At 37.0% G+C, this 24,972-nt stretch overlaps 4 protein-coding genes across 4 annotated transcripts; all 4 read left to right on the top strand.

Moving 5' to 3' along the window:
* Window positions 1-680: 680 nt before the first annotated feature.
* On the top strand, window positions 681-1,541 carry LOC148292443 (chaperone protein dnaJ 10-like). The gene is made up of 3 exons (XM_088245825.1): window positions 681-769; window positions 1,143-1,311; window positions 1,407-1,541. The coding sequence occupies exons 1-3, from the start codon at window positions 681-683 to the stop codon at window positions 1,539-1,541; spliced, it is 393 nt and encodes a 130-aa protein (XP_088101951.1).
* A 437-nt stretch (window positions 1,542-1,978) lies between these two features.
* Window positions 1,979-3,260, top strand: LOC110768545 (chaperone protein dnaJ 10-like). Its single transcript, XM_088245824.1, has 4 exons — window positions 1,979-2,132; window positions 2,357-2,520; window positions 2,890-2,970; window positions 3,177-3,260. The coding sequence occupies exons 1-4, from the start codon at window positions 1,988-1,990 to the stop codon at window positions 3,258-3,260; spliced, it is 474 nt and encodes a 157-aa protein (XP_088101950.1). The 5' UTR covers window positions 1,979-1,987.
* A 10,089-nt stretch (window positions 3,261-13,349) lies between these two features.
* Window positions 13,350-19,013, top strand: LOC110768523 (chaperone protein dnaJ 10). Its single transcript, XM_021972277.2, has 10 exons — window positions 13,350-13,503; window positions 13,901-14,004; window positions 14,623-14,682; window positions 15,123-15,205; window positions 16,350-16,515; window positions 16,613-16,742; window positions 17,149-17,307; window positions 17,408-17,580; window positions 18,295-18,375; window positions 18,539-19,013. Exons 2-10 carry the CDS (start codon window positions 13,918-13,920, stop codon window positions 18,617-18,619), a joined length of 1,020 nt encoding a protein of 339 aa, XP_021827969.1. The 5' UTR covers window positions 13,350-13,503; window positions 13,901-13,917; the 3' UTR covers window positions 18,620-19,013.
* A 1,958-nt stretch (window positions 19,014-20,971) lies between these two features.
* Window positions 20,972-22,219, top strand: LOC110768542 (protein CASPARIAN STRIP INTEGRITY FACTOR 1-like). The gene is made up of 3 exons (XM_021972306.2): window positions 20,972-21,154; window positions 21,526-21,581; window positions 21,823-22,219. Exons 1-3 carry the CDS (start codon window positions 21,073-21,075, stop codon window positions 21,961-21,963), a joined length of 279 nt encoding a protein of 92 aa, XP_021827998.2. The 5' UTR covers window positions 20,972-21,072; the 3' UTR covers window positions 21,964-22,219.
* Window positions 22,220-24,972: the final 2,753 nt, after the last annotated feature.

Here is a 24,972-nt window from a genome sequence, read left to right as displayed (position 1 = left end):
AACTTCCCATGTCTACTATTGTCTCGGGAATTACGGATCATGGAGCACCTAAAAGATTGGGTATAGTTAATTTGTTAGACAGTTAGACGTTTTATTTTCCAATTTTCTTACACAGTATATATCCCTCATCTCATCATTCTCCCTACCATTTACTGTGTTTCGTTACCTGAGCTGTGAATCTTGTGATCTGATAGGCATGGTGAGGGAGACTGGGTATTATGATACATTGGGCGTCAATGTTGACGCCACTTATTTTGAGATAAGAAAGGCTTACTATCTCAAGGTAATCAAATTCAAACCTCTCAATTTTCCCAATTCTGACAAAAAGCTTTTAAGAACATCGTAGAACACATTGTTTAGGCAAATATACTCTGATATATTGTTCTTAGATTTCCTTCTCACGTTTGACAAAAAAAAAAAGGCATTTTGAAGAATATTATTGTAGCATCTATCTACTGTGCTTGATGTGTTCTTTCTAGGCAACACAAGTTCACCCGGATAAAAATCCTGGAGATCCCAAGGCTGCCGAAGAATTTCGGGTAAGCTATTATATTTTGATGCATAAGTGTAAAACAAAAACCCGAGATTTAGAGAATTAAATTTGATGCCAACTTGAATGTGAGTCAAGTTTGGTAGCTTCTATAATCTTATGATGCTCATTTTTCCTGGCTATCGTCTGCATGAAGGCACTTGGTGAAGCTTTCCAGGTTCTAAGCGATCGTACCATGCGTGCACGGTTTGGGAAGCATGGAAAGCTATGCATATCACAGTAAGTTTGTCCAAAATTGGAAATAAAATTTAACAGTTTGGGTCGGTTTGATAACCATTTTCAGGTTGCTTGAAAGACATATAGTTGCAAAGGCAGCTTCCAAAATATTTGCTTTCGATTGATTCTTTTTTATGTTGAGTTTTACACAAACAAACTTTTTGTAATGAACTAATGGGTGATGATAGAGAGACAACATTGTGTACCGCATCTTTGATAGAGTGGAGCCGACCTATACAATAGGTCCCACCTCTATTAGAGAAGAGTGCACAAAGATGTTTATAATTATGTAGTCTCCCTAACATTTTCTTGAATACAATAGATAAAACACGAAACCGGTTTTTGTTCCAATGAAATTACATTGTCGTTTTGGCAGGGACTACTGGATACACACTGATACTACATATTGTATTATGTTCGGGAGTGAACGTTTTGAAGATTATATTGGTCAATTTGCTATGAATACTTTCTATTCACTTCTTGAAATGGAAGAAGAGACCCTGGATCTTGAAGTTCGCAAGGAGAAGGCAATAGAGAAGATGGGAGTATGCCTTTTTTACTTTCAGTGTGCTTGATAAATTCCTTTCCTCTAAAAAAATTACATCCATTTTCCACCTACTTTTTTTTTTTTTCTATGCAGGCATTCCGGAAGGAAAGGGAAGAAAAACTTATAAAGTTTATGAAAGATCGCATCCAACCATTTGTTGATGGTCGTAAGGATGAGTTTGTGAAATTGGTAGATTCAGAAGCACGAACCCTCTCAACCGTTGGTTAGTTTCTTACTCTCTTTTTTCCCTATACAATACAAGAAAAAAAAAACCCATATATGACTATGTATTGTCAGATTGACCTTGTATATTGTTAGTACCAATCTTACCTCGATTCCAGGTAGTTTAGTAAACAACTTCGATTGGACTCCGGACTACTTCTCAATCTAGCTCATCATTAATCGAATTCCTCCTCTTCCGATTACGAATTAATAAACATGCCATAAAAAGAGTTCATTTGAAAAGATTATGTAACATCCCAATTCTTAGTGAAAAAAGAACAAGTAATATAAAAAGCCCCTTTTAACTTTTGATACTCATTTCCTAAAAAATGAAAACTTAAAATCTCTTATATTGAAGTCACCAAACGGCCTGTGTTCTTCAGAAAATATAGCAATGCTTTCAAATTAGTATTAATTATTGTGTATTTTTTTTCTCAGCCTGTGGCGAGTATATGCTACATTCAATCGGCCATGTTTACTGGGCGAAGGCCAGACAAGAGCTTGGAAAGAAGCGTGCGTTTGGTGGTTTAGACGGATGGGTGGAGAATAAAGGTCCCAGGGCATACGAGATGCGGCCACAAATAGGATCAGCTAAAGGTCTGCTATATCAAAGAGTTCTACTATTTGGACTAAATTGAAACTAAGAATAAAATTATTTGAACTACGTCTACCGAGCACCTCTCTAATAGAGCAAAATCGCTAGTAAATGTGGTCTAAATAATAATAATAATAATACGAATGAAAAATGAGTTGTATATATCTTATTTATTTATTTTAAATGGATTGACAAACTCATGATCATGCTTTGTCTGAATTTGTAGAGGCTGAACGTGTAGTTCTACAACAAGACATGATGGAGCCTGAGGACTTTGAAGATCGCTTCCGGACGCGTATTATTCAAGATTTAGAAGCTCCAACATTTGGTATACGATGGGATGCTGCTATGCTTGATCTTGTGATAACTTTGTCAAATGTCTCCCATGCAGTGAGTCCTCATTATTTCCTTTCTTTAGCTTAATTAAATTCTAGGTTGCTCGCTTCCTAAACTTGTATCCAAACAGAGAGATTAAAAAAAAACTATGTTGGAAGTTTGAATAGAAAACTAGGGTTTGTAGTTTTTGGAAAAGATAGCTCCAAAATCTACTGTAGGCACTGAATATTCATCACTCAATCACTGGAATACATTGAGAGAGAAAACATACATAGTTTGCCGGAATTCAAAGTCCAAGTGCCCGGACTTTGAATAATGATAGTTGTATCCTAGAGACAGACTCCTAAATAACTCCGTACGTAAGGCGCGGGCATATATATATTTGAAGAGAAATGATTTGATACATAATGTTTTCCTTTTCAGATATTTAAAGAACCCACTGTGCCGGAGGATGTTCTAAAGTTACGCGCTGAAGCGTTGGAGATGTTCGGCATGATCTTCCAAGTAACCCATGCTTCTCTCTTTGCCTGTATTTTCATCCGAAAAAAGGCTTATATACTTGTTTTAGTATTCACTTGTGCGGCAAGAATTTTATCCACGACCTAAACTTTGGAGCTATATTTACATAACATTTTGGTGTGCTTAAAATGACCAAATTTTACTTGCATTTTAATTTTCTTCTAATCAAGCTCAAATTGCATTTCTTTTAGGGTGCAACCGCTCCTTTCCTGAGAGAAGGCAGTCTCCGTAATGAAGATGAAGTAGAATATCCAGATTCTGATATGGATATGTAATTGATCACCGTAATTGCTTCATGTACGTGCACAATGTTATGTGGGCAAATTTGAAGGTTTTAGGTTGGGATCTAGAAACACTTTGATTGGGTCGAGAGAATGTGATTGTAGTAAAATTATACCATTTTCTTATATAGTTGATCTGCCTGGGTTGGTTTCTATGTATATATCAGAAGCACTACACATGCGATCGATGCATGTGATGCAAGTGGCTAATGGTAATCAAATCAGAAAAAAGAAAAAGAAATGCGCATGAGAAAGAAAAGGTGTGAGTAAATTGTGACTTTGCACTGATTCGAAAGGGAGATTTGCACTAAGACATTAATTATCCAAACATAGATTACATATACTTGATCACGATATTACATTTATTACATTAATATCAATATATCTACCTATAGCTGATGCAAGATAGCTACTCTTACATCACAGTTTGTATCCCTTATACAATCGATCACTATAGGAGCTATTCTATACGGTCTTGGTTGGCGAAAGCAAATTATGACTTCCAGCATGTGAGAAGAGGTCTTTTCCCATGTATAGATCGGCTAACGGTTAAGTTAAGGTCTCTGTAACTGGAAGGATATCCATTGGTGTGCCCCAATAGAGCAGTAACGTTGTGTTGCCTCCACAAATCTAAGGCTGTATTGAAGTACCATGTCTGATTATTAAAGCAGGCGCCGTGCATGATGTATTCATATCCCCAGAACATAGTTGGATCGGGCCACCTGAAGCTTGGCCATGCCGTCACCAGGTCAGTATTGGCGCCCATCTAATAACAAAGGTGTTTATACCCAAAATGAACAGCCAATAAAAACAGGACACGTGGAAGAAATCGAGCCCGGTCAGGGAAGCCTTCGTCTGACTTCTTGTGTCTGCAAGTGTAATTATTTGTATGCATTATTTGCAAGGAGTAAATCTACTTCGTCTGACTTCGAATCTCAAGGTTCTGACTCTGAATCACGAGCATTCCAGGCTAGCGAATCTACTGTTTGAGTCCATTCAGTCCTTTTCACAATTTCATTAGTTTTCTAGTTTTAGTACTGAGACTCTGATATTGTTAGAGAGGATTGAAATAAACAAAGTTGTTGACGCTTCAATTGAATTGTTCTAAGGGAAAATAAACATATCTGCACTCAATTAATCAAAATAACATGCAAGCCTACCAGAGATCTAAGTAACAATCTAGGCACTCAAAAGGGAGAGAGAGAGAGAGAGAGAGAGAGAGATTTTTGTATGTTATTTTTATTGAGATTTTCTATTTAAACCCCGCACTTCTCTTTGTTCACCCCAATACTTAAATCATTAAGCTGTAAGTTTTATTATTGTGTAAAAAGACAAAAAGGTCATCCAACTTAATAATTAACCCTAGTACATTCATACACACACCCCACCACTCTTCATATCAAGTTTTAGAAAAATACAAACTTCTCTACATCCTATTGCCAGATTACTCTTCTCTTTTAAAGACATAGAAAATTGACGAGCCTACCTCTTTAAATATGCGTGGGAGTTGATGGAAAGGTTTGTTTATTATCAACTCAACAATACCAAAGTGTTGGAATTCCATTTACAGTTATTGGAGAGAGGTAAAGTTGTTCTCTTTCTCTAGAAAGTATTAAATTTTAGGTTTAGGGTTCTATTTGTTTGTGTTTTTTTTTGCTGGGACCAAAGAAAATTGTGGGGTTTAAATAGAAAATCTTTTTTATTTATTTATTTATTTATTTTTTAGTTTGAGGTGTATTTAAGGGTAGTTTGGGAAGATAATGGGGTTTTCTTAGAAATTGTGAAAATTTAAATTAAAAGATGGGGTGAACTTAGAACATGGGGTGAACTGAGAGAGGTGTGGGGTTTAAATAGAAAATCTCTTTTTATTTTCATCTTTTCATTTAATTTATTTTTTTAATTGAATTTATTTTTAAGTCTTTGTTGATATTTGATTCTAACTAAGCAGAAAAGTATGTAGGTCCGTACGTGAAAAGTCATCACTTAACATAATTTTTTATATAGCCAAGCTAACAGCAGACGCCAAGCCACATTGCAAGTAATGAGTATATGTGTTAGAGCTAATTTGCAAATAATGAGTAATGGCTTGTTCCATAGAATAAATAAACCAAGCAATGTTCAAACAAATTCTAAGAAGGTTTGGGGAGGAACCACAACTTCCAATTAGACCTATGTTTAATTTTAGATTTGGATTCAAGCAATCTTCAATGAAATTCACTTAAATTCGTAAGCCAACGAATAAATTTAAAGTCGGATGTACAACTTGAAACTCAATATCCGACTGCAAATTAAGCATACAACATAGATAATACATACAACACATTACACACACTGCAAATTAAGCATTACAATCTTGATCACGATTCATCAAGTCACATAGCTAGAATTGATCACTATAAGATCCACTTGGCTATCAAAGCAAATTATGACTTCCAGCAAATATTGATCCGTGTTGTTTGTCGCCATGCAACTGAGAAGAGTTGTGCTCCCGTTTATAGATTGTCTAAGTGCTGATTCAAGGATATTATAGTTATATTGCTTGCCTGGCCTAACCCAAGAGCAGCAGAAACGTTGTATTTCTGCCACAAATGCTGTGAATTTGATATTTGACTGAATGATCTTTTCATTGATCATAGGTACAATAGATTTATACAAGAGTATATTCATGTACAAGGAAACTAATCCTGTAATCTAGGAAACTTACTATGAAAGCAAATAGATTTCTTAATACTCCCCCTCAAGTTGGAGAGTGGATGTCAAGAACTCTTAACTTGCGAACAAGACTGTTGATTCTTTTTTTCCCAATGCTTCGGTAAGAATATCGGCCAACTGAGAGGATGAACTCACATGTTGTGTAGCAATCAAACCTTCTTGAATTTTATCCCGAATAAAATGACAATCCATTTCAATATCTTTAAATTAAATTTTAATGAGGTGACATGTGAAAATGAAAAGTCAAGCAGATCCTAACATAGAAAATCCAATTAGAGAATTCGAATCCATCTAGAATAGGTATGAGTCTATAGTGTACTAGGAGGAGCACAATCCAAACGTCCGCATTAGAGAAAAACATATTATATATGCGTGTGTGTCTGTGGAAGAGATGTATTTACCTATTGCCGCTAACCTAGTATTTCATGAGAGAACAAGACATGTTTTTTCATTCAAAAAAGGATTATATACTTTGTTTTACCATTTACTTGTGGTGCAAGAATTTTATCCACAACCAGCTTTTTAATTGGTATTTACATTGGTGTACTTAAAAGGGCCATTTTTTATTTGCGTTTTAATTTTCATTTAATCAAGCTCAAATTCCATGTCTTTAAGGGTTCAAACGCTCCTTTGCTAAGAGAGGACAGTCTCCAACGAAGCTGAAGATGACCTAGAAAGGGAAGATTCTTATGAAAAATTTATCACTGTAATTACTTCATGTACACCGACTTATGTGGGCCCATTTGAAGGTTATATATAGGTTGAGACCTAGAATACTTTGATTGGGTCGAGAGCATATGTGACCATTTCTTATATAGTTAATCTACATGTATATTAGAAGGTTAATCTTCCTAGGGTGTTTATGTTTTGTTTCTTTTGGGAGGCTTTTCTCTTCACTCTGAGGCTTTTGCTGGGGTATTTTCTGTGTCAACTATTTAGGCTCCTCTTTGATGGTTGTACTAAGTTTTCTCCTTCTGATGCGATTATCGATGAAAGCCACTATTGACTAAAAGAAAAAGTTTGAAGTTTCGACAAATATTCTTAATCAGTTGAACTACCATCTTTGCATTCGACTTTGAAATGTTTTAAGAAAAATTGTGCTATAGTATGTCATTTAATAATGTTTGCATTTCTTTTGTCAATCAAATATTGTTCATTTTTCGCTATTAATAATATGAAAGTTACATTACTACAATTAAAATAAAATAAAACCTTTTGGCGACCAAAATTTATATAGGTCGCTGAAAGTCTTGTTGCCAAAAGAGCTTTTCTTGTAGTGCAATTCTCGAAATAAGTATCTAAACTCCCTATGAGATTGAATTGCATCTATCGATAAATTAAAATTCTCATTCGTTAATGTAAACAACATACCATTACCATATATTTGGATGAGACAATTTAAAAGAACTATTTGTTGTGATGGTGGAAAATAAACTTGAAATTTAGACAAAAATCATAATTTTAAAACTGCATACACCAACTTCCTTGATTTGAAGGTTTAAACATTAACTTCCATGTAAATAGTTGTCATTCTTAAAATTTCAAGAGAGTGAGAGTTTTATGAAGCGGAAAAAAACGACAATGTAAGTCACCACTACCTCTACTACCACTAACTCCTTGTCATGGCAATTACTGTTGTGCGGAAACGTCAACCAAGTGCGAGTGAAAATAAACACAACTAGCAGGAGATAAAATAATGGACACAAAACAACACCAAGATTTATACTGGTTCGGCAATGCCTACATCCAGTTTGGAGACGACGGAGTATTCCACTATAATCAAATGAGAGAATACAATAGTGTTTAACACTCAGAAACCCAAGCCCCAAATATACCCAAGCTCACACACTCAAGAATATATAAGGAGAATACAAATTGAGAATAAATTTAGAGAAAAGAAAAACAACTCTTTATTTTTCTTTCTCTCTGCCGGCTACTCTCTCTGCAGCTCTTCTGCTCTCTATACTTCAGCTGCTGCATGCTTCTCATTTATAGCCAAGGAAGTTGGCTCTTCAAACAAACCAAAGGCCAAAGGCCAACCAATCAAGTAAGGTAAGCCATCAATGCTATATATCATTATGTCTCCCATATGCTGCAGTCCCAGCACTTTGTCTGCCAATGCCAATACTATATTCTACTTTTGACCGAAAGCAACTTTGCTTTTGAGACAATAGTCAACAATCTCCACCTTGGCTCAAACTATCAAAGTAGAACTCCCAATTGTCGTCTCCCAATCCCCCACGGGGCAATCAACAAATTTTACAAATTCCAATCAAGTCTAAGCAATGCTTAAACTTGAGCAACGAAACTGGTTTCGTCAACATATCTGCAGGATTGTTGGTGGTTCCAATCTTCTCAAGAAGAATATCTCCCTCTTCAATAATCTCACGAACAAAATGGAACCTTACGTCAATGTGTTTCGTACGTGCATGATGAACTTGATTCTTTGCTAAATAAATAGCACTCTGACTGTCGCAATAAACATCCACATGGTCCTGTTGAACCCCTAAGTCATCAAGCAACCCTTGAAGCCAGATGGCTTCCTTTATAGCTTCTGTTACCGCCATGTATTCAGCCTCAGTAGTCGACAAAGCAACAGTAGATTGCAGAATCGACCTCCAACTCACTGGACCTCCAGCAATAGTGAATACAAAACCTGTAGTGGACCTACGCTTGTCCAAATCACCTGCGTAATCAGAATCTACATATCCAACAACACATTGACCATTAACTTTATCCTGCTGAAACAATAAACCAACATCCACAGTACCCAGAATATACCGTAGAATCCATTTCACAGCCTGCCAATGTCCTTTTCCTGGATTATGCATATATCTACTGACAATACTAACAGCTTGTGAAATATCAGGCCTAGTACACACCATAGCATACATCAAACTACCAACAGCACTTGCATATGGAATTTGAGCCATGTAATGACTCTCCTCATCAGTATTAGGAGACATAGAAGCACTAAGTTTGAAATGAGGGGCAAGAGGTGTACTAACCGGTTTTGAATTTTCATTCATCCCGAAACGTTGTAGTACCTTCTTCAAATACTGCTTCTGACACAGACTAATCTTGCCCTTCGTTCTATCTCTTTCAATTTCCATACCCAGTATCTTCCGAGCTTCTCCCAAGTCCTTCATCTCAAATTCATTACTCAGTTGAGTCTTCAACCATTCAATCTCCACTTTGCTTTTACATGCTATCAACATATCATCAACATATAAAAGCAGATAAATGAAGGATCCATCTTGTAGCTTGCGAAAGTATACACAATGGTCATAATGACTTCTTGTGTACTCATGCCCGATCATAAACCTATCAAATCGCTTGTACCATTGTCTTGGAGACTGCTTCAAGCCATACAATGATTTTTGCAATTTGCAAACCCAATTTTCCTTGCCAGCAACCTTAAAACCTTCTGGCTGAGACATATAAATCTCTTCCTCCAAATCACCATGTAAGAACGCCGTCTTGACATCAAGTTGAGCTAACTCGAGGTCAAACTGCACAACCAAAGCCAACAAAATACGAATAGAAGAATGTTTTACTACAGGAGAAAATACCTCATTGTAGTCAATGCCTTCCTTCTGAGCGTAGCCTTTAGCTACCAATCTGGCTTTGAATCTTACATTGTCTTTTCCCAAAGATTCCATCTTCTTGGCATACACCCATTTGCACCCAATTGCTTTCTTCCCCTTTGGTAACTGAACCAGCTTCCAAGTCTCATTTTTATGAAGAGATTTCATCTCCTCATCCATAGATTTCTTCCACTCCACGCTTTCTGGACTTCTGACAGCTTCTTTGTAGGCGGATGGAATATCATCTTCAATAACGGGAAGTGCATATGCCACAATATCAGTAAACCGAGCAGGCTTTCGAATTTCCCTTCTCTGTCTTCTGATTGCAATAAAATCTTGTTGCTGTGGAGGCTCTTGGGTAGGTGCCTCCTCTTCATCATCCTCGTCCTCATCATCAGAATTAACTGTAGGACTAGTGTCTGTTACATCAGACCTTACTGGAACAACTGGAGTCTTCAGTAACTCCACCTGCTTTGAACTACTCATGGTCTTGGTTGCTTCAATTTCAACTTCATGCTTGTTCTGATTAACCATAGCAGCCTCATCAAAAGTCACATCTCTGCTTACAACAAATTTCTTCTCATCTGGACACCAAAGTCGGTATCCCTTCACGCCAGTGCTAAAGCCCATAAATAGAGCTTTCTTTGCCCTTGGATCCAACTTGCTTTCCCTGACATGATAGTAAGCAGGACAACCAAATATATGTAAATACTTGTAATCAGTACAAGGTTTTCCAGACCATACCTCCATGGGCGTTTTGCCCTCGTTCGCAGCAGCAGGCAACCGATTAATGAGATGGCTTGCATAAGTAATCGCCTCAGCCCAAAACGCCTTGCCTAAACCAGCATTAGACAACATACACCGGACTTTCTCAAGCAAAGTACGGTTCATGCGCTCCGCCACCCCATTCTGTTGCGGTGTCTCCCTAACCGTGAAGTGCCTCACAATACCCTCATCTTGACAAACTTTCAAGAAAGGATCAGACTTGTATTCACCCCCATTGTCTGATCTGAGAGTCTTGATCTTTCGACCGCTTTGCGTTTCAATCATCTTTTTCCACTTCAGGAATATCTTCAAGACTTCATCTTTACGCTTCATGGTGTACACCCATATTCTTCTAGAGAAGTCATCAACAAAGGAGACAAAATAATGGCTACCTCCCCAAGATGCATTCTTGGAAGATCCCCAAACATCAGTGTGAACATAATCAAGAATGCCTTTAGTGTTGTGAATAGCGGTGCCAAATTTTACTCTAGTTTGCTTACCCAACACACAATGCTCACAGAATTCCAATTTGCATGCCTTCGCACCTTTTAATAAGCCTTGCTTCACCAATCCTTGCAATGCTTTTTCCCCAGCATGCCCAAGACGCATATGCCATAACCTCGTAGTATCTGTGCTATCTGCGTCAGCAGCTTCGGTGACAGCTGCTCCACCAATAACTGTACTCCCCTGCAAGAAATACAAGTTATTTTGTCTTGTACCTTTCATCACCACTAATGCTCCGTGCACAGCTTTAAGAACTCCACCCTCCATGGTGATCTTGAGACCCTTGGATTCCAAAGCGCCCAATGAGATGAGATTCTTCTTCATATCCGGTACATACCGAACATCACTCAATTCTCTGACTGTTCCATCATGCATCTTTAAACAGATTTTGCCTATCCCTTGTGTTTTGCAGGCATTATTATTGCCCATCAAAACAACTCCACCATCCAGCTCCTCGAAGCTAGAAAACCATTCCCGAATGGGACACATATGATAGGTGCAACCTGAATCCAAAATCCACTCCTCGGAGTGACCATCAGCAGATGAACTAGCCAAAGCAAACTCGAAATCATCATCTCCAGATTTTGCAACATTTGCTTCAGAACTCGCTTTCTCCTTCTCTTTGTTCTTCAATTTGGGGCAGTCTTTCTTCCAATGACCCTTTTGGCGACAAAAGGCACATTCATCTTTAGCAGGAAACTTCCCACGTGACTTTGAACGAGATTTTCCCCGCTTCCCAGATTTTCTTTCCTCTGTTCGACCCCTTGCAACAAGTGCCTCGGTTTGTGAATTGTGAGTCTTCAATTCCTTCTTACGACACTCATGATTCACCAACGCCGCAGACACCTCCTCAAGTTTCACCTCGGATTTTCCATACAACAAAGTAGTTGTCAAATGATCATAATCATCAGGCAATGAATTTAACAAACATAGTGCCTTATCCTCGTCAGGAATTTTCACATCAAGGTTTGCTAAATCAGCAAGTATTTTATTATAATCATTGAGGTGTTCGTGCATAGAAATACCTGGACGATACTGAAATCGGAAGAGTCGCTTCTTCAAGAAGAGTCGATTTTCTGCACTCTTGGTCATATACTTCTCCTCCAATTTAGTCCAAAACTCCTTAGCAGAAGTTTCCTTCATATATGGGTATTTCAACTCCTTATCAAGGAACGATCGAATAGTGGCACAAGCATGAAGATTAATTCGCGTCCACTGCTTGTTATCAATATCTTCTGGTTTATCCTCCAGAACTATATCCAATTCTTGTTGATACAACACATCCATAACTTCACATTGCCACATACCAAAACTATTAGAGCCATTGAATTTATCAACCTCTAACCTTGTAGTAGCGATCGGATGTCTATTGGATGTAGGTGCCGACGAAGACGATGCCGACTCCTTCTCCTTCCCAGATTCGTCTTTATCTCCAGCCATCAAATACACTCGGCACTATTCACGGCTACTGTAGCAATCACTATTCATGGCCACTGTAGCGCAGCTACTATTCACGGTACTGTAGAACTGGTACTGTTCACAGTACTGTAGCACGCCAATTTCCCCAGTCGAAACTGGAGCTCTGATACCACTTGTTGTGCGGAAACGTCAACCAAGTGCGAGTGAAAATAAACACAACTAGCAGGAGATAAAATAATGGACACAAAACAACACCAAGATTTATACTGGTTCGGCAATGCCTACATCCAGTTTGGAGACGACGGAGTATTCCACTATAATCAAATGAGAGAATACAATAGTGTTTAACACTCAGAAACCCAAGCCCCAAATATACCCAAGCTCACACACTCAAGAATATATAAGGAGAATACAAATTGAGAATAAATTTAGAGAAAAGAAAAACAACTCTTTATTTTTCTTTCTCTCTGCCGGCTACTCTCTCTGCAGCTCTTCTGCTCTCTATACTTCAGCTGCTGCATGCTTCTCATTTATAGCCAAGGAAGTTGGCTCTTCAAACAAACCAAAGGCCAAAGGCCAACCAATCAAGTAAGGTAAGCCATCAATGCTATATATCATTATGTCTCCCATATGCTGCAGTCCCAGCACTTTGTCTGCCAATGCCAATACTATATTCTACTTTTGACCGAAAGCAACTTTGCTTTTGAGACAATAGTCAACAATTACCTCCAAGATCCCCAACATCATCTTCCCCCACCACAGTGCGCCAAAAATTCATGCATAAGAAGCATAAATCTAATTGTCACATTTCTTATGAGCTCTTCTCTCTGCAGTAGGCCATGCATAACCAAGACATTGCAAACAAGATTGAACAAGTGTTTTCGATACCATCATACCAACTAACTCTTCGTTTAATGATATTTCTCGAAACTTCCTAACTTCGAAATCCTCAGGACAGGAACTGTTTCCGGGTGGAAACTTCGCGGGAACATGTGCTGTCTGTTCAACAAGTGTTGGCAGCATGGAAGTTCCTTGAAACATGTTCATGGCCGTGGGATTGGGACTCCTGCACGAAATTACCGAAACACCCCTCCTCATAATCCTCTGACGTGGCTCCTTGTCTTTTATATCGACCTGTTTCTATTTAAGGAAATTCTAAAATAAATAATAATAATAGTGCTCTCTTCCTCTCCGGCCCATACTCTGTTTCATTTCATCGTCCACATTTCATTACCTGAGCTGCAGAACACGTAAGTTGCTAGATTCAAAGTTTTCCTTTGTTGGGTTCTTTTCATTTGCTTGTTTTAATTCAACTGAAATATAAAGACTTAATTTTGGGTCGTTCTGTGATTACATTGCTACTTACTTGCAATTGGGTTTGGTTATTTTTTCTGATCAGATCTGCCTCTACTATAAACTCATTGATCTCACTCATTTATGACGCAGTTTTCGAATTGTTCTTTCTGTTTTTTTTTTTCCCTTGTTGGAAATTCTTTATTTTCCTATCTTAATTTCTTGGGTGTTTTAATTTGGAAGCTAGTTTAGCTTAATTATGGAATTCTATAAGTAGTTTTTTTAATACAATTTATTATTATTTATTTTATCTTTCCAATTAATTTATTCAGCGTGATTGTTTTGTGTGATAAGGTTGTGATCTGAGAAGTATGGTGAAGGACACTACCTACTATGATGTATTGGGCGTCAATGTTGAGGCCTCCTATGCTGAGATTAAAAAGGCTTACTATGTGAAGGTAATTAAAGCTTTTCACTTTCCCAATTTATTCATATTTTGCTCTCAGAACCTGTTTCAACCTTTAACTAGACTAAAGTTTTGGAGGCAATTGGAATTGGATTTCTGTTTCTTTCTTTTGTTTTCTCCACTAAGAGTTTCAAAAGTTTGTAGTTGCTTTTGGAGTACTTATTGAATACCCAGCTGCCCTTCAAGTTGGTATATTGTTTGAATTCAGTACCATGGGTCAGTTCTTAGAACTTTTATAGGTTTCTGGCTTAACTATATATAATTCTTATTCCCTATGACATTATTTTCGTCTCCAGAAACTATCGGCATTAACATGAGCCTAATGATACCAAGACTCGTACAAAGTCAAAAAAGTTCATTCACCTCAAAACACTGTTTGTCCAAAAGGTTTAAGTACTTCATAGAACAAACCCTTGGGCAGCATTGGTCTGTTTATTAGTGTTGCCCCCACATCATTATGCATTGTGCTTTGCTATATATTTCCTTGATTTTCTTCTTGTGTTTAAAAATTTTAAAATTTTTTGTTGTATTTGTGTACCCACATTTTATTTTATTTGTAGGATAGTGGCATCTACTCAATTAACCTATGGGGTTTATGTGTTGTTTCTAGGCAAGGATTGTTCACCCAGATAAAAATCCTGGAGATCCAAAGGCTGCCGAAAATTTCCAAGTAAGCTAACTGAAAATCTAAGCTATTACATTTAGTTGTCTATAGACAAGCATACCTTATGATTGAGATCATCATGTGCATAACCATCACTTTACTACTTGTTCTTCTTTCTAAACTTATAAAATCGATGCTTTCTTTCTTGGAAGGCCCAAGATGCATCATTGAAAAAGCAAAAGCCAAGACTTAGAGAAGTATATTGTAAATTGGATGCTAACTTGAAATAGGAAAGTATGCTTCTATTTGGGCTACTTGCCCTCAATAAATTTGCAAATTTCCTTTCCAAGCCAGTTGTATATTTGGCTGGTTGGGTTTATAGAAGAGTCCTGTAAAATTACAGAATAATACTTTCCTTGCCATCTAATGATGCTTTCTTTATTTTTCACCATAAGTTTTCTTATCATGTTGGGGTTTATTTTCCTGCTTATCGTATGTGCATAAAGGCACTTGGCGAGGCTTATCAGGTTTTAAGTGATCCAGATAAGCGTGAAGCATATGACAAGCATGGAAAGGCAGGCATACAACAGTAAGTTTTTACAAACATGGGGATGTAATAATGTTATGCCCTTTGGTAATTTCCTTGAAAGCGTAGTCATGCATTTCTAAAATATTTACCTCCAATTAGTCTCCGTGATGTGAGTTTTGCCTAAGAGAAGTTTGGCAAATTCCTAGATGATGTTTGTTTGCCCCTATTTGAAAACTTAACTTTTCCATATGTTAACCCAGCTTAATATCTACACCGACTCAACTACGTTGAAGAATTACCCACACTAAGACCCAAATTGAGCTACCTTACTAAACTCAAACAACTCCTGCACACCCACACCCACCCAAAGTGAAAAGCTGAACCTTAGACTACTCAATCACCAAAAGCATCTATAAAAGTTCTCCATCAAAATTGAAGCATCAATTCTATTCGGTTTTTCAATCTTTTTTATTTGGGGTTAAAATTGAAAAAAGAATGGTCATTTGGACTTGCATTGGATGTTGGTAGGTTTAGGGCTTCAAAATTTGTTCAATTTTAACAATGTTTTATAAAATATATAAATAAACTTGGAAAAAATTGAGATATGTCATATGTGGTTCGGCCCCAGTTGGCCAAACCTCTAACTTGACATTCAACTGTGGACTTCTGAATATTTTTTAAAGTTTTGGTGCTGCACTGCCAAATATCCAACACATATTTGGTGCAACATGGCCAAATCTTTCTTGACGTGTTCATCTCTGGTTTTCCAAACACGTAGGGAATCCAGTTTCTGTAATGCAGAAAATTTATACAAAAAATTATGTTCATTCCTCATTTGAAGACTCCCAAACATCAAGTTGAGCGTCCATTTGTCATTAAATCACTTGTTTTCACCAATATATTATGAAGAATGTGAAAGAAATCATTTTGAGTTGTGTTTAGGGTTTTTTGAGGATAGGAGATGAGTGTGGGTTGTAGGCAAGAGTATGAGTGGGTAAACTTATAAAGTCAGTGGTTGTTTTCTAATTCAATTGTGTCCTTTATGGTCACTTTATTCAAGGGTGAATAATACTTTCCTTGTCAGGCTCTCTTTCTTTCTTTTTAGATAGAAATGTTCTTTATTTCTTCTTTTAATTATTTCTTTTATCTTAAAACAAACATGTTAGAAGATATTTGTGTCTGTAAATCTATCTCCCCTTTCCAGGGACTCCATGGTAGACCCTGCAGCTGTGTTTGGGATGCTTTTTGGGAGTGAATATTTTGAAGATTATGTTGGTCAACTTGCTTTGGCTTCTTTGTCATCGGTTGAAATTGAGGAAGAGACGCAGGATCCTGCAGTCCATAGGCAGAGAGTCCAAGAAAAAATGAGGGTATGCCTTTTACACTGACTGGACCACTGGTGTTATCAAAATGTTGATTTTTCCAATACGCTTAATTAAATCCTCTCCTTAATTTCTTATTGTGCAGGCCTTGCAGAAGGAAAGGGAAGTAAAGCTCATAACTATTCTGAAAGATCGCCTTCAACCATTTGTTGATGGCCGTACAGATGAGTTTGTAAAATGGGCAAATTCAGAAGCAAGGCACCTCTCAACAGCTGGTAAACCCTTTTCTTTTTCTCCCTCCAAGAGGACTATTTTGTTGTTTCCCATCCAGATTTTTAAAATCTGGAGTTATGAGTTTCTGCCTGATCATCTGACTTATTAACTCGTTTCATTGTTAGCTACTGATATTGCCTAAAAGGATAGATAAAGCTGCATTTAAATTCTATTAACCAATTTCCTTAAGAAAATGAAGGCTTATTTCTCCCTTCTAACTAAAGTCACAAAGTGACCTGCTTTGTTCAGAAAATAAATAAATGAACTGGAGAAATATTGCATTTTTCTCCAATTGTATTGGTTTTAATGTAGACTTTAAAACTCTTCAAATGCTAACCAAACAAAACTTTAATTTTGTGTCTTGCTTACTACAATTTTGCATTAATCCATAAGTGATTCTTTTATTAGCTTTTGGCGAGGCTATGCTGCATACAATTGGTTATATTTACACGAGAAAAGCTGCAAGAGAAATTGGAAAAGACAAACGATACATGAAGGTACCATTTTTAGCAGAATGGGTGCGAGATAAAGGACACCAGATAAAGTCACAAGTATCAGCAGCTTCAGGTACATTTTCTGCTATCAAGGAGTGCTATTTGGTGAAACACAGGCTGCATATCCTTCAATGTTGAATTTTTTTTTTTATGGCTTATCTTAATTTGTATAGGTGCTGTAGCATTAATTCAACTACAGGAAGATTTAAAGAAGTTAAACCAAGGTGAAAACAAGGAAGAGATCTTAATGAAAGCCATTGAAGATAAGAAGGATCAAGTGCTTAATTCCTTATGGCAGATTAATGTGGTTGATATTGAGTCAACCCTGTCACGTGTCTGCCTAGCTGTGAGTTCCAGTATTTCCTTTGTTAACCTTAACAAAATAATAGTTCTTCCTGCAAGCTATTACTGTGTGGTATTAGGTTGAATAATTTGAGTTATATCTTAGGTTATGGTGTTCACATGGTTTTATGCAAGTGTGTGACACATGATTTAACTCATTTGGAAAATCTTAGTGGATCATTAACTGAATTCCCCTACACATTTTTTCTGGGTTTTCAGAACCCCAAAAGGACCGAAAAGCTGGTAGGTGAATTTCGTCTCTTACACTTGGTGTTTGGCAAAGTCATTAAAATTTCTTGATGATTGTTAAGATGGAGTACATTGGCCTCAAATTTGACCTCAGTTCTCTTTTACTTAGAAATAAAGGTGGTGCCAGCAGACTTAATTGTAACTGTGGAACCTCAAGTGGCATCTAGGAGCTAATCAAATATCATTGATTTGCTCATTTTAAGTTTTGTACTAATGCCTAAGTCTCCCTTAAATTAATGACATGCAAAAGTACCATCTGCTATGGTAACCTTTTCTGATAAATATCTGCCTGTTGTCTGTGGACATTAAATGGCAAACGTTCTTGCATACCAAACTTCAATTAAAACAGACAAAATCCAGTGGAAAAATAAATCAATTTAGGGAGTGATCCGAAAGAATATAGGTAGTTTGAATCGAAGATAGCCTCTAGTAGCATTTGAAAAATGATTCAAGAACTGTTCTTTTTCAGGTACTTAAAGACCCCACTGTGTCCAAGGATGTTCTGAGGGGACGGGCTAAAGCATTGAAAAAGTTAGGAACAGTCTTCCAAGTAAGCTTTTATTTTCCTTTGAATTCTAGCAATATGTCATCCAGGGCCTAAACTTCTGAATTATTTTTTTGGGCCTGATCTAAACCTTTGAAATGAGTAATTGTTATTTGCATATATCGTTACATTTTCATCTAACAAACCTCAAATTTCCATTATTTTTCAGGGTGCAAAGGCTGCTTATAGTAGAGAGAACAGTCTCCGCCATGAAAATGACACCAAGATAGATTCTGCGTCATCGTCATAATTGCATCTATGAACATAGTAATTCCATCTTCACGGTGATGTATGTGGGCATATCGAAGGTGAAAGGTTGTCTTAATAGCATCATAGCCATCTGCTGAATTTGGAGGAATATGTTTGCTCTTGATTGGATTAGTTTAGTATGCACCTTTGACTTGCTTCAACCTTGGCTGTTTCTGTTGTACTCCAATGTGCAAAATCGTATTGTATTCCTTTTGTATGTATATGAATGAGCTACAGAAATTGCCAGTAGTATTTTTAAGGCTACCAATCTTTCTTACTGAGATACATAATGATTGAGTGGTCATCTGGCCTAGAAATGCTAATTCAGAATCTTACTTAAAATCCTGTGAAGAATTTGATCACAGATTTGCCTATTTTAGAATCGTTTCTATTAATGAACTTGCAAAGATGGTGTGGTGGTAATCACTGAATGTCTAGTTAAATTCTGTTTTACCTATTTACAAATTTTTTAGCAATCTCTCTCTCTCTCTCTCTCTCTCTCTCTCTCTCTCTCTCTCTCTCATTAGTCAGGCTCAGGGAAAGTTGAATCAATATTCGGGCCCACTCATATTTCTTTTCTATTAATGAACTTGCAAAGATGGTGTGTGGTGGTAATCACTGAATGTCTAGTTAAATTCTGTTTTACCTATTTACAAATTTTTTAGCAATCTCTCTCTCTCTCTCTCTCTCTCACTAGTCAGGCTCAGGGAAAGTTGAATCAATATTCGGGCCCAGTCATATTTCTTTCACCAAAAACATAGGCTGCTGAAGTTGGGAGGGCCAAAGGTCTTTGGGTCTACTAACATCCCTTTCCTCAAAAGCATAGGTTGGGGTGAGATCATGCTTGGATGTTTGAGTAGTTTACAAACAAGGGAAAGAAAATACAAAAATAATCAGATGTTTGATTAAGCCATAAGTGGTGGGAGAGGGTGAGGAAAAATGTTAGGGTCAAAAGTTGGATTATTTCCAATATAACCTTCAGAATAAGCTTACAGGTACTGATTATATATTGTATAAAGTTAGTGCCAATCCCAACAAGGAGATTTCAGGAGATATTTTATGTGGGTATGTTCATATTCTGTGCACATTTGTCATTCCACTCTGTTATCCTTCACTCTAACGGGCACAAATCCAGTGCATATCATTTTCTTTAATGAAAAAGAAGATACATTCATGACCAAGGTTGTAGCCATATCCTATCCTAGGATAGCCTACCAAGACATGCAATTCAATGGAACCTAAAACAATCTTATCCTATGCAGAACAGAAAAGCTGACAGAGAAATTTACAATAATGCATTTCATATTTGCAATTGCATATGCTAGTACTTAACCACAACTCAATAATGATTATATTTATGCTAATTGCAATTAGTTGTTAAAGTGGGTAACATATATATGACATTTGCTTCTCTCTCTCTCTCTCTCTCTCTCTCTCTCTCTCTCTCTCTCTTTTTGAGGGAAACAACAAAATTAATTATGCATGCATTGGCCATACTATACCTTCAATATCCAAGTGAGGTAGATGAACTTGTTTTGATTGATGGGAAACATCACAAATATCCCAAACAAACTTTCCACTAAAATTCCTCAAATTAGTGCACAACATCCCACATTTCCACTATCATATGCTTGCTAACCATGCCTAAGATCAGACTAATTAATCAAATGATGTATATCTTCTCAATTGACTGGATGTTAGGGAAGGAATAGATTGGCCAAATTATTGAAGGCAAAGGTAAGGATGGTTTGCTTAAGTTAAGGGCTGCCCTAACACCACTTTTTCTATATAAAAGAAATTAAAAGAAAGGTAGGTATTTAAAATATCACTGTGCAAGCTTCTCTTTATTCTCCACCAGTGTCATTTCAGTGGTATTTGGTGTGTTGTCTTTGTCTTTATAGATAATTGAAACCACTAGTCATCCATCAAAGCTATTTTTATACCTAATGTATCTTTTTAATTTGAGCACAACCACAGAACAAACAATAACCTAATCACCAAAACCCATCTGCTATCTGAAGTTTCCAATTCAGTCCTTCTGGGTTTACTGATAACTGAAGTCAACAAGTATTGACCAAGCTCAAAAAACCCTAAATGGTTTGCTACTACCAGGTTCTGCTCTATAAGACAATTAAGGGGTATTTTGGTAATTTCCACTGAAGGTCATTTCATTCTAAGTACTATTCTGTTAATTAACTATATCATCAGTCCACTAACTTCTTAGACTTAGTGCCCCAACAGGAGGAAAGTGGTCTATGTCAACTTTTCATTAGAATTCAAAACTAAAAAGCATAAAGCTTTCATTTATTTATAATTAAATTTCAATTTCCTTTAAGTCAATTATAATGTTCATTGCATTAATATAGATATATAGGAAGCATGTATCATTTGCTCCACTAATTCTCTGTATCTTGGAAGAGAAAAAAGAGCTTAACAACAACAAAGTTGCTCAACATGGGTTTCATGTTCTTCAACAAGTTCAGCATCCTCTTTCTCCTGATTTCAGCATCATTTTTATCAGCCTCTTCTGCTGCAGGTTGGTCTTTCTAAGTCTTCCACTGCAGCCTTTGGTTTTTAATTAGTCATATAACCACATACATTGTCAGAGCTGTTACTAAAGAATTGGAGATAAATATATAAACATGTTTATGTATGTATGTATGCATGCATGCATGCATGCACATGTATGTGCATATAATGTAGCATCGCTCCGTCGCAATATGTTGTTGCTGCTGCTGCTGCTGCTGCTACTGCTGCTGCTGTTATGCTTTTTCTTCTAGGATTGTGCAACAGACCATTAGTTAACTATTATTAACCATATGATGATGTGCTTAATATTTAATTATGCCAGAGAAAAAAGCAGAATTTCACCTTTAAAAATATGCATGATATGAACTGCATTTGCAGGTCGAAGTTCCAAGTTTGTCAATAAGTTGGCCAAAGAAGTGGATGCAATTCCAGAGGTTTGTATGTAAAAAAGCCTTCAGAAATTTTTGGGTTATGATCTCCTCCTCCTTCTTCTTCTCGAAAATCAAACCATCTTCAAATTAGTAAGCTTTTTTAGTAAAAAATTTCAGTCAACATATCTCACCATTCAACAAAAATTCCCATGTTCACAGGCCAAGTTTAATTAGTATTAGTTGTAGTGTACACAAAATTTAAGTTTTGCAGCTCACTCATAATTTGATTTTTTTTTCGCGGTAGGAAACGTTAGGGAAGCCATTGAACCACAAGGAAGCTGCCATGATTCATGAAAGGCTGCTGAAAGCTAACAGCAAAGACTATGGAAGATATGATCCAGCACCTGCTCTTGTTAAGCCTCCTTTCAAGCTCATCCCCAACTGATCATCTGATGGTTTAGCCATCAAAAACCGCCGTCGGAGTAGCCTCTTTATATTAATTAAATAAATGAAGTAGCTTATGCGTATCCACTACTATAAAGTGTTAAAGAAATGTTCTAGTGTAATTATGTGAGATATATATATATATAGACATATACTAAGTTTTCAATTCTTGTATCTCTGGATAAATTTGTCTTTTACATTTCTTGATGTAAAACTCTTCTAGTTTTAAAAATGAAGAACAGGTTGATGGTTTGATATCCCCTTTTGTATGGTTGGTAAAAAGACCGGTTAGACCATTCAAACGAACGAAAGTATGCAAATGCGTTCAGTTTGGTTCGATTTTTACCCACACAGAAGGTGTTATTTGTGAACAAACGGAAACTGCCATGTTACAGTTTTGGTGGCCAATTTGGTCTCTTTGGAAATTTCCTAAACCGATCAAATCAAATCGAACCAACTGAATTTATAAAGATGGGCTTGGTTTGGTTTGGTTAGGCTAATGATTCGATTCCTAAAGCGAACCAATGCAGGCCGGACATTTCATTGGTTCAAAGATTCAATTCGAGCAAGCAAACCATCTGATTGTGTTGATACAAGTAAACTGTCATATTTCATTTAACTTGGAAGCAAAATAGGATCTGATTGTGTTGATACAAGTAAACTGTTCCTTGTGAAGTTGTGTTATTTTACAAGGGGCATGGATCTTGGCCCTCTCCTCTAACCGCATATTTCAGAAATTTGGCTACACTTTAATGCTGAAACTCATTCACTGAAAGCATACATGATTGCTATCATCCTCTAGGCTGGCAGAGAAACCTTCTTTCACAGACAATCCAAAATTAATGGATATGAAACAATAAGGGAGAAAATCTAGAGGAGGAACCAAGTACCAACAACTTCACCAGTCCATATCTGCAAGATTGAGTTGCGATATATTCTCGGATGATGTACAAACCAGAAATGAGGTATCAACTTTCGATAAAATATTACAATTAAGTATCAACTTTAGCACAGAGTCCATCAATCATTTTGGTATGTTGAAGGCCTTCTGATGGTAAACCAGAAATGAGGTCCCTCGCATCGCATGTTTGATTTTTCCAGCTACGCACAAACCTTCGATAAGAATAGCGTAAATCACAATGTCCATGAGACCCAACATCTTGCATTTCGAGCTCTCTGAAAAATTCTATTTCCATGTCAACATGTTGGTTTTTAAACAGACCATCCAATAAAACAGCAGAAGACCGCAGATTGGCCACAAAGATTGCATCTTAGCGAACAACTTTTGTGCATCTTATATTCTTCCTGCTCTGCAAATACCATCCATAAGAGCAGTATAAGTAAAGGTAGCTGGAAAAAGTACCCTACAACAATACTCGTTTCAGAATCTTAAAAGAAAATCATAGTGCAACCGGCCGAAGAATTCAGTACCAACTAGGCGTCTTTCTTGGGATGTGTGTTTGTTTAAGGCGTGTTAGCACGGTGACCTCAATGGCCATGCGTGCGAGTGAGTGTAATATATGATATGGATAAACGCGCATGATCTTGACTTCCTAACCGGAGGGATCGTGGCTGAGGAAAGAACACCTCTCAGCCGTTGGTTCTTTTACATTGGCAACAATGCTTTTTTATATTGTTAGCTTGAGACTGAACGACACTCTCACAAATAAACTCGAAAAGTAAAGAATATTTGTGAAGGTATGGATTAAATAGTGCTCGAGATAAACTCTGAATGGGAACAAAGAAAATCTTGTTGATATACTGGATGAACGTTTACAATGCATGGTGCTTAGGAAATTTGATGAACAAATATCTTGTTGATAAGATTACATGAAATTCTAAGAAAGTAAAACATAAATTTGAGAGTGCACTTGAGCAGCGTTTCAACTTGTTTTTTTTATTGTGTTGGATGTTCTTTTTTTTTCTGAAATTGCTCCTTCTATTTATAGAAGAAGTGTAAATTACTCAAATGGTCCTCAAATTTATACCTAATTTACATTTTGGTCCCTCAATTAATTATTCGTTCAAATGGTCCATCAACTCTATATTAATAGCTCCATTGATCCTACCGTTACATTGTGTTAATGTTGTTGTCAAATGTAAGGGTAAAACCGTCCAATAGCGTCCTATGTTCCACAAATAGGTGATAAAGTGGTGATACATAAGTGATAGAGTGGTGATGCATGTACAATGGTGATAAAGGGGTGATATGTAGGTCAAAAGTCTTATTTACCCCCACAAATGTAGCATGTGCTGCTCACATGACTAAATTTAACAGAAAATGTAACGGTATGCCCAAAGCGCTGATTAATAAAGAGTTGGTGAACTGTTTGAACGAATAATTTAGTTTAAGAACCAAAATGTAAATCGGGTACAAATTAAAGACCATTTGAGTCATTTATAGTATAGAAGAATATGCCACCAATGTAAGCTCGAACCAAAATATCCCACCTCCCAAGTCTTTGCATGTCTAACACGCCCTGGTGGTTTCTTCCTCACTCACGAATCCCAAAACTTCCTTTCATTCCTATTTCTGCAAATATCTTCATCTACGTCGGCCTTGGAACTACCAATCGCCGATGTCACCCACGATACTCGACAAGCAAGCTGCTTGATCAGCACCACAGGCTGGGGTCTATCTCTTTTGTAATAAGTGAGTCATCTTTTAAAAGAAAACTTTACAAAAACTATTTTAATTTAAACTGGATTAAACCCTAAAGGCCCACTATTTAATCCAAAAACTGAGCCCACTAAGGGTCCCCAAAAAACCGGGTCCAAACACTCTGGTCTGGTCTGGTCTGGTTTTGGGAAACGATCGTAATTTGTTGGAGCATGCAGGAGATTGTCGCTAAAAGATATTTGCAAGTGCAAGCAAATCCTCCAACTTGTGCATCCTTTTTGGAACATGACCAAAAGTCATCCAATTCCACGTCTTCAAATCACGTGCAGGGAGGAGCCACAATTAGACCTTTTCTAATCCTCTCATCAGTACATATATAGTCATTTTTAT

The sequence above is a fragment of the Prunus avium genome, chromosome 8 (assembly GCF_965620075.1).
Source record: "Prunus avium chromosome 8, drPruAviu1.hap1.1, whole genome shotgun sequence".
NCBI lineage: Eukaryota > Viridiplantae > Streptophyta > Magnoliopsida > Rosales > Rosaceae > Prunus > Prunus avium.
The sequence above is the reverse complement of the archived record's forward strand: the minus strand, read 5'-3'. Positions and strand labels throughout refer to the sequence as shown.